This window comes from Mytilus edulis, chromosome 7, assembly GCF_963676685.1.
Source record: "Mytilus edulis chromosome 7, xbMytEdul2.2, whole genome shotgun sequence".
Taxonomy (NCBI): Eukaryota; Metazoa; Mollusca; class Bivalvia; order Mytilida; family Mytilidae; genus Mytilus; species Mytilus edulis.
The window spans coordinates 55,867,595-55,878,189 of record NC_092350.1 but is presented as its reverse complement, the minus strand read 5'-3'; the positions used below and the strand labels follow the sequence as shown (position 1 = coordinate 55,878,189).

The 10,595-nt window shown below is 31.5% G+C and overlaps 1 protein-coding gene across 2 annotated transcripts; it reads left to right on the top strand.

Annotated features, from left to right (window-relative positions):
* Window positions 1-4,005: 4,005 nt before the first annotated feature.
* LOC139481817 (uncharacterized) lies at window positions 4,006-9,226 on the top strand. Of its 2 annotated transcripts, none has more exons than XM_071265329.1 (3): window positions 4,006-4,133; window positions 4,403-4,595; window positions 7,675-9,226. In XM_071265329.1, exons 1-3 carry the CDS (start codon window positions 4,087-4,089, stop codon window positions 7,810-7,812), a joined length of 378 nt encoding a protein of 125 aa, XP_071121430.1. In that variant the 5' UTR covers window positions 4,006-4,086; the 3' UTR covers window positions 7,813-9,226. The 2 variants fall into 2 exon arrangements, with proteins under 2 accessions (XP_071121430.1, XP_071121429.1); XM_071265328.1 differs by having other exon boundaries at window positions 4,117-4,163.
* The last annotated feature ends 1,369 nt before the right edge of the window (window positions 9,227-10,595 follow it).

The following is a 10,595-nucleotide window of genomic DNA, read 5'->3' as shown; positions in this document are numbered from 1 at the left end:
TACGTCGTTTGGGTTTATTAGGGTCACCAGAGCTGTGCAGATTAAATCGTATATACCGACTTGCTTGGTCAATAACTATAACTTAACATGTTCTCGTCTTGAATATTCACATAATTCGACACTGGACTTTAAATATACACCCACTATCGCATGTATCATTATCATCCAGTTTTAAGTATGGATATAAATTGTTAGGCTGTGAATATATGAAAACTTGATTTAAAAAGTAGCCCTAACCCTGTCGTGAAAAAAATCATTAACCTTATATTGCAGCCTGATCGAGTGGTGAAAATAGGAGACCCAGTTTAAAAATCTCTAAATTGAAGAAAGAATTGGAAGAAGAAAAGTAGACCATACCATATATAGTTTTACTAAGAATCATCATTCATTTCAAAGAAAAGGATTAAAATGTCCTTATTCGTCAGTGGAGGATCCAGAAATTTTTGTTTTTCACTGACTGCCCAGTGGCGGATCCAGAAATTTTCATAAGTGGGGGCCCACTGACTGACCTAAGAGGGGGCCCACTCCAGTCACACTTCAGTGATTCCCTATATAAGCAACCAATTTTTTTCCCAAAAAGGGGGGGCCCGGCCTCCCTGGGCCCCCTCTAAATCCGCCTCTGCTGCCTAAGAGGGGGCCCGCTACAGTAATGCTTCAGTGATTCCCTACGTAGTCAACTTAATTTTTCCTAAAAATGGGGGACCGGGTACTCCCTCCCCCCCCCCTAAATCCGCCTCTGTTCGTGTGAACACAACAGTTCCATAGAAAAAAGTTACGGAAGTTTCCTGTCGTGGTGATTGGGTGATGTATAAACAGGTATGTTAAATACGTAATTCACAATAACTTTTCATTGGACAATCCCATGTTTTGTTGCTAAAAATAAACCTGAAAATCCTAGTTTGTACGTCATCAGGGTTTACCTAGTAAATACACAAAGAAAACAGATTAATAGAATAGATAACGCGTGGAGATTTGATCACAAAGAAATTTAACAAGAACATGGATTTGTAAATGTGGAACAGCATTAAAACTAAAAACGAAAAGGTATTTATCTCCTTTTATAACATTTTTGTTTAAATAAAATGAAGTTAGTTACTGTTCTATAATTATGATCTATATAACCATATATATATATATATACTAAAAATAGTTTTTAAATGGAAATACCTTGAAAATTTGTCAAACATTCAAGACAAAGGGATACGACTTAAACATCAGAAAAATATTATTGAAAGTTCGAGTTACATGTACATGTACTACATTTAATTTTTCACATAAAAGACAAGTTGTGATCTTGAAATGCGAAATTAACCTGAAAGTTTAAAAAAGATTTGTACTAAGTTTAATGTTTGTATGCTCGATAACAAAGACATTTCGGCAGGTGTGTATCTTGGTTTCTGAGCAAATTTTTTTGTCATTGTACTGAATATGGTGTTAAAATTTATGTGAATACGAGTAAGATACGAGTATAATACAAAACTGTACATGTTTTTGTTTGTCAAATTATTTGAGAGAGAGAGAGAGAGAGAGAGAGAGAGAGAGAGAGAGAGAGAGAGAGTATATATTTTTAATATGTTTTTTTGTTATATTATGTGAGAGAGAGAGGGAGAGGGAACACTCGGTTATCCTGGAAGTCGCTCGAGGGAAGTCGGAGACTTGGACATACTACATTTTTATTATAAGAACAAGAAAATTATATAATATGGGGAATATATATTTATTTCACTCGTACTAATATATTTACCATTTACAAAAATACATGAATGATAATCATCTGAAAATTCACAGATTTTTTAAATATGGTTAAGTATTATAGTACAATGTAGTAGTGTCACGCAATGCTGTCTATCAACTAACACGGAATAAAGATAAACTATTGAGGTATGATAATTTACTAATTATGATTGATATTTACGATTTGTAGATAAGTTTGGCATATTGTAACTGATATATAATTGTTTTATTACTAATTTTGGCATGTTTAGTACTTAGTAATTGTCCCCTAAAGGTTCTATAGCTATAAACGCCTCCATATTATTCGTGTTTCCACTCAAATACAATCATTGTACATTTTGATAGAATATTTACTTTATACATTTTATAAACAAAAATTGGAGTTTCAAAACTGGTTATATATTAGATATTACAAGGTTAGATATATTTTGAACACTTGGTCTGTGATACCTCTTTTTTTACTTGTTATTCCGTGACACAGGTTTTATTTGGAAAACGAAAAAAGTTTCGGTATATGTCTTTTTGTACTTGTTATTCTGATGCAGGTTTTATTTGTAAATGAAAAAGAGTTTTGGTAGTTTATATATTAGATACATGTACATGTAGTTTCCTGTTTAATCATTCCGTCATTACGTCTAGACAGTAAAACATGTTGGTTTCTGTATAACGGTAATACTTTTCTGATACCTTTTGTACTCCTGTTTCGTAGTTATTATAATTTTCATGTTTTAGTTGTTATTATAATTTTCATTTATTTGGAAGAATTCAAAATGATTAATTATATATAATTAATTAAAAAATGATAAGGGAACGACCATTTGACTACAAGTTTGTGATGTTTTTTTTACTAAAACATTATTCCGATCCCGAACTTGATGATAACAAATATTGTAGTCAACCAGATGACAAAAAAAATCTGATTTTTCTCCATACCTTATAGTGTTGAATTTTGAGGAAAAAAAACTTCTGAAAAAAACACCAGTACCCCCCCCCCCCTTTTTTTTTAAGTTGATGGTTGGTATACAGTGGGATGGCCCACAGATTAACAGGCTAACAATACGGTACTAATGGCTCGTATCGGGACCTAATTACATTCGCACCCACACGTTCGCCCCATAGGCCAGGAATCTATCGATCTGATTTATTAAAAAAAAAAAAAAAAAAAAAAAACAGGAGGTGTTCATTACAAAATGAATCGATAAATTAAATCAATTAATCAAAATTATTTAAACTTTTTTTTCAGTTTATTGATTGTTTTTTCGTTTTTTTGTAGCACACACAATTCTTTTTTTTTTTTAGTTAGAAATCAAATAAAATATATATTAATGTATATCAAATTTAATCCTAAAATGGTATACTATCTGGTAAATAAATGTCTGTTAACGTATTGTATGAAAATAGTCTAGACTACTCAAGTTATAAATAGATATGTGGAATTTTTCAATAATCTAAGCTGTGTGTCTCGTTTATAATTCTAAACAGAGACATTGTATGATATGACTCTGTTCTAGATAATGTTTATCTTTATAGAGTGTTAAACAACTTTTCAATCAATTAAATATTACGACCACAGTTTCATATACAAATACTAACATTTGTATGTATGAAAGTACAATTTGTGTTATGCCCTGGGATAACTTAAGTCAACCCCATGCATGTGCTATAGAAATTATTATGTGCTAAAGTTATCTCAGTGTTAATATGACAGGTGTAGAAGAAATGACTTTCATCTTCGACAACCGTTTAAATCGAGACATTAGTATTGAGTTTATTTATAACGTTTCCGTCTATATTATTGGTAGATTTCGAATTGTTTCAAATGTTTCTGAATACAATCTTAAATCTTACATGTAAATCTTTCAGTAGTTTTACAGACAAAAAATTGCACCTTATATGTCTTAGATCACACTGATTGTATTAATCACAACAAACCTTTGATCAATTGACTTTAGGAGGTGTTATAATTGCTCGGAGATAATCGTGTCACCAAAGGCAATCTGTCACTCAATTAGATAATTGAATTATGTGATTTTATTAAAAAAAACATCAAAGACAAAACCGATACATAAAATTCCAATAAATACATGTGAATTATTATTATTTTTGTTACTAACTGAATAAACATGACCCGATTGGGAAGTCGCACAAAGTTTGAAAAGCTTAAGACGTAAGTCTATATTTAGTTTAGGTTTTTATTGTTGACTGATCAATGGACTTTGTTTCTCATACATGTATTTAAGTACAACGGATACATGTATTTCAGTTCAAGTACAAACTCATGACTGTTGAGGGAAGTTTTTATGACTTGTATAAATAAATACTTGTGACGAAATATAACATTATAGTACTTATATGAAACTTCGCATTATAAATTACATTAATTCAAAAGACGTGAAAATGTATGTATCTACTCAAATGATGTTTAACAAGTAATAAAGGTCTTTTATTTCCAGCGTTTAAACTTTTAAAGTTAACTATAAATTATTCATATAATTTACATCAGATTAGAAGAAATGTCCAATGAAGTCAAATCTTATTACTGTCCATTACGCAGCTGAGGAACAATTGAAAGAAAATGTAATTTTTAAAAGTACTAACACCTTGAATTTCTGGTCTGTTATAAGTCAGAATGATTTTTTAATTAATACATTAATATCTTTATTTTCAGGAAACCAAAGATGTACAACACAAATATTGTAATGGGAAGTCAAAAAGAAAACGAAGAAAAGAAAAAAGCAAAATGTGACATGTTAGCTGTTTATATGCCGGATGAAGACATCCAAAGTCAGTTAATGGCAAAGAAAAAAACCTCTCAGGAATGTATAGACTATCGGAGCTATCTCCCTGTATACCAACCAACAGTAAGTCGTGATATTTTAAATTAAACTGTTAAAAAAATCCCGGAAATGATTGAAGATCTTTGATTGTTTCTTAAACAAAATTCTTAACATGTATGTCGAGGTAGCTGCGGAACCGTAGCTCTTAGATCCTCATACTATTCTTTTGACTATATGCGGACCATTCCAAAATAGTGTAAAAATACCCGCACAAGGACCAATGAGTTACGGGTCTGCAGCTATTGTAGAGGTTCACATATTGTATTAAACCCTTTTAATAAAGGTTGGTCGTTAAAAACTGTGTGCTGTCCAGGCTATATTTTCTTGTGGGGTTGCTATTTCATTCGTGTCTATCCCGATTCCTGGACAGAGAAACAACGGCCTTTTCAAATATATATATCTTTGTAGTTTCCTTGAATTGAAAATTTCATTTTGACGCAATTCATCATTCTGTTTTAGATATTTCTGGTAAATCTGTTGCACAGACATCAACTGTCAAAAATTACTGGATTCCCTTTTGTTTTGTCTTCATAGCATATTCGACACAGTAGGGATACAACATACATAAATTGTCATCGACTACGCAATTGTTACACTTCTACCAAAACTACTCAACAGAAGAAAAAAAAACTTGAACAAAGACCAGGATAGCAATCTCATTATTCTTGATAACTTTGATAATTTTGGTTTTCAATATTGGACTTTTCAAAATGTTTTATGTTATCGATCTTCTTTATATTTTTTCACCTTGATTTCATGGGTTTCGTTCGGCAAGAACTTTCATTAGAGGCACTAATGAGTATTCACGAATGCTGCTTAATAAACAGTTGAAATTAGGCGATCCATATGTTCCATGGTAGACTCAGATCTAAGTTTTGTATTAAATATCACGAGTATATAACATATACTTCTAATCTTATCTTATATCTCTTCACCTTTGTAATTTGATTAGTGAGAATAGAAATACATGTATATTGATATTGAAGAAAATTTCCACTACGGTCGCAATAGTTGTAACCTTCACCATACATTAACCTCTATATCTTTATAATCAGAATTTTTTTTGGAAAATAAAAGTGGTTAACCTGATCGCCGATTTGTAAAACATTACATTCTTCTATGCATAAATCATGTTCATGGGAATCTACCGATACATACATATACATACATTCATATTTAAAACTTTTGGATTGTAACATTTTCTGGGAAATGTTCTTAATAAGAAAAAAAACCTACATACAATTAAAAATCATTCAAATCACGGAAAATACGTTAAAAAGAACGTAATATACATGTACATGTATATTAATTGTAGTAATTAATACGTTGATGTTAAGTGATTACTTATATCCGTTTTAGCCATATATAGATACATTTATATATCGGAAATTATTATAATTGGGGTTTTGCGTGATAACTTTACAATGATTCTTTGTTTCTTCCTTTATCTAAAAATATAATTAGTTGTAATGTTTATTGAAGGAAATAGGAAGATAAAAAGCCCCTTTGTAGTTAAAAAATAGAGTAACGTCAAAGAATGATTCAAGGACAATTTCCAATCAAAAAGAGTAAAGAATCACACACCTTTACAATGAGTAACTATTTTACCATTGCCGTTTGGGGTTGGGATGGGGTGTAAAGGTTGCATACTTTGAACCCTGTGTTACTGACTTGATATCTATATCTTCTAAGGTTGGTCAAAACCTTTGATAGTTCAAACAAAAAGTGCAGTCAAATGATAATATCAGATTATTACATGGCATTTTTCATATCGCATGTATTATCAGCCCTAGGTTCAATATCAGCCCAAGAGCCGCATGGCTCGAGGGCTGATATTGACCGAGTTCAAAGAAGCTCAAAGAGTGAAAAGTTCACGGACGTCGGACCCCAAATATCGTACATTTGATATGAAATCTTTCTATCATATGCCTCAACATAGAAGAAACATATATTTTTATATGGACGAATCGACAAAAATATACATAATGAACACTTGTTGAGAAAAGTCACTGACTTTTTGAAAGTAACTTTCTTAATTATGTTTGAAACTTTTAAAAATGCATTTGAACGGTTTTACACTAGTAATTTTGGGGCCCTTTATAGCTTTTTGTTCGGTTTGAGCCAAGGCTCCGTGTTGAAGGCCGTACATTGACCTATAATGGTTTACTTTTATAAATTGTTATTTGGATGGAGAGTTGTCTCGTTGGCACTCACACCACATCTTCCTATATCTATTTATTTAATAATTTGTTTGTTAGTTTTGTTGTTTTTTTTGTTTTTTGTTTTATTTTTTTACACAATATACTTTCCAGTATCCAAATATTTGTTTTGTACACTACTTTGTAATAATTTTCATAGAAAACGTAGCATTGAGGTGTATTTTCCGGAATTTGCCGAGTATCACCGGAATGCCAGGCGATAGATAACATTACGGAAAGGCATGTGATAACAATCGAAGCATGTGATAAAATTTTCATATCAGCCCGCTATTAAAGCACCATTTCGAAAAAATATGGAATTTACGTTAATTTAATGCTATTATCATACAGTAAAAATCATATGTTATTTAGTCTAAGTATATGATAATTATGAATATCCTATCCAGTCATTGTCATGCATTTTATAGATGATAAGTTATTCTTTGATGTATAAGTTACGATTTGAGGTACCAGTCTTTACAAGTAAACATTTTTTATTCAAAATTAAATAAGAAATGCATGATCTATGATGTTATACGAATATGTATAATGATGGTAAATTGAGTTCAAATTTATTTCTTTAGATATTTTACCATCATTATATAGATATGTTCAACATGTTCAACTACAATGCACTAAATATACAATCATGAACAATGGTAGATAACTCCAATTATATTTTTAGCAAAATACAATTCAATATTTTATTTAAAAATCACAAATTTAAACTGCAAAATGTCTTTAGTAATCACAGATACTGTAATCTTAATATGGTATTCATCGAAAATATAGATTTTATTGCGTGAGATAGGCTATAAGCGCTGTCTGAATTTACATTGTACGTATCCGGGTAATTTCTCTCTAGATTGTGCACTAGTTATATTGTTTCTATTTTTCTTTTTCAGACAATACCTTTTCGAAATGACCTGAAAAAGCACAAACACAGAAAAATATTACTGGGAATACTATTTGCATCAATAATAGTGCTGTTTATGGCCCTTGGCGGAACAATAGGATACGGTGTATACAAGGGAATGTTCTAAGAGACAACCATTTTAAAATGGAGGCCTTGTAGCGATTGGTTGCATTTTAACTGCTGCCATGAAAGACTATAGAAGTTAATGAACAGTGGAACATTGCTAACAGAGTTGGTGCTTCTATATGTTTAACAAAACTATGCAAAAACCAAGGTTGTTCAAAAACTATAAAAGTGCCTTTTGCGGATATATTTTTTGATACAAATGCATTTTTTACCCATTTTTATAAACTGCTTTATTTTCAAGTGTAAACTGTCTTTGTGTACAACTTTTGTATGTTCTAATTATGTTTCGTATGCAAATCGACAGTCTTAGTCTTAAAATTCCTTATAAAAGGTTGAAGTCACACTTTTATGTTAATTTGAAATTACAAAAAGGAATGGATACAAAATCTTGATGTACAACGTAAAATACTTTCATCGTAGAATACCAAAGTAACATAGCTATCTGCGGACACTCACAAGATAGCTAACAGCTACTGCAGTATATACATTACAGGAACCCAGGTTGATATAGGGTTCATTATTGAGGTTGTTTGTGCAATGACACTGAATCTAAACTATTTATGGATGTTGATCATGGATTTTGAAATAGTTAAGGGAGCAAAATGGCAACTTCAAAAGTGGGACTTGTTAAAAGTCTATGCATTAACCAAGTAATATGTATTTAACCCTTCCGGCACCTCTTATTTCCATATATCCGTTTTTCTCTGAATTCTCATTTTTAAAGTTTGACAATCAAAGATTGGTTATCAACACCATACGGCGATGAGCAATCAGATGAAAGATAAATTAGTTTGTGTTGTTAAATTAAAACTGTAAAAAAGTAGTGTATATCCCGTCCGACCTTATGATATCATGACCATGCTGTATCTTTTTCATACCATTTGTACACACATTGTATGTAATATGATCACGATTTTCTTTTGATTTCAAAGATCTTTTGTTGTGTAAGTTCATGATGTGTCTTAAAGATACATGTTATTGCATGTGGATACCCAGGGGCGGATCCAGCCATTTTAAAAAGGGGGGTTCCTAACCCAGGACAAAAGGGGGGGGGTCCAATTACATTTCCCCATTCAAATGCATTGATCGTCCAAAAAAAAGGGGGGTTCCAACCCCCGGACCCCCCCCCCCCCTCTGGATCCGCGCCTGATATCGCAACTTGTGTGTATATGTGTGCTCAGAAGGTTGTACAACTATATATTAGAGAGAGAAAGAGAAAGAGAGAGATTGGGATGAGTATATATGTTGTCTATGGTATATGAGCTGGTGTAGAAAGTAAAAACAAGAGAGACAGATAAATGTAGAACGATCAACATGTTTACAAAACACATGTGGTTGGTCAATTTGAAAACCATCATATTTATTTATTATGTTTATATGATAACATTTGTTGAATAAAACATTTTGTTGAAAAACCCGCTTAGCTAATGATGTATCCTAATTGTGACACACATGTATAAAATCGTGTTTTCCATAACATATGTAAACATATTTTTGGGCCCCTTTATAGCTTGCTGTTCGGTGTGAGCCTAAGCTCAATATTGAAGGTCGTAACTTGACCTATAATGGTTTACTTTTCTAAATTGTAACTTGGATGGAGACTTGTATCATTGGCACTCATACCACATCTTCCTATATCTGTAGATATATAGAGACCCTTTATAGTTTGCTGTTTGATGTGAGTCAAGGCTCTGTGTTTAAGGCTTTGAGACCTATAATTGTTAACTTTTTATACATTGTGAGATTTGTCTATTTGGTACTCATACCACACCTTCTTATTTGTATACAAAAAAGTATGTATGATTTTCAATGAAATAACTACCTATCATGAAACAAAGATACAGACAACTACTGTGTTATGTCGCCCTAAGGAATTCCAAGAATAACTTGAAAAAAATGACCATGACAGTATGGTGACCTAATTATTGTCACAGATATACTGAGACACATTTATGCAATTCAAAAGGAAGAACTGCACCTATCGACCTGAAGAAGTAATTAGCACTAAACAGCTATGGCAGACAGAAACTGTACGGCCTTCAACAATGAGCAAAGCCCATACCGCACAATCAGCTATAACAGGCCCCGAAACATGGTTGTATAAGAACTCAATTCTTCTCTTATCATAACTAACCCTTGTAACAGAACAAGGACATCAATTGAAAATATGCACTAAAAAGAATTTCAAACCAGTTGATTTGAAAGAACCCATTATAGAAAATTCGAAGTTACTGAAAACTAGGTCAAAACCTAATTTCAAGAAACAATTATAGTTTAAACAATATTTTATTCAAATAAAATTGAATTGGATTTGGCAATAGGCATAGCCTATGTAAGCCCTCTCCACAAAACAAGGTACAATATATTAAATACAAACAAAGAAACACATACACAAACATAATGACAAAACAGAATTATTTTTTCAAAAATATCTCTTACCTGACTGGAATGATGTTTCAAATAGTTAACTCAGATCAACAGTATGACTATTCTTAAAATGCTTCAAAACTCACAAAAATAAGAAAAAAATAAATTATGAAAAAAGTTTTAATATTCTATGTGATAAGCTCCAGCATTGATTTAGAGGTCTCACATTAAATTAAATGGTCCCCAGTCAGCTATTTAAAATAATAAATTTAATAACTCATTTTTAAAACAACATGTTTGATATCATGTACTTATTTTTACTAAATTGTTGCACCTGAAGAAAAACGACAGCGAGTAGTAACCATATTGATACATTAAAGAATTATAATAATATAAAAAGAATTTAGAATGTTAATA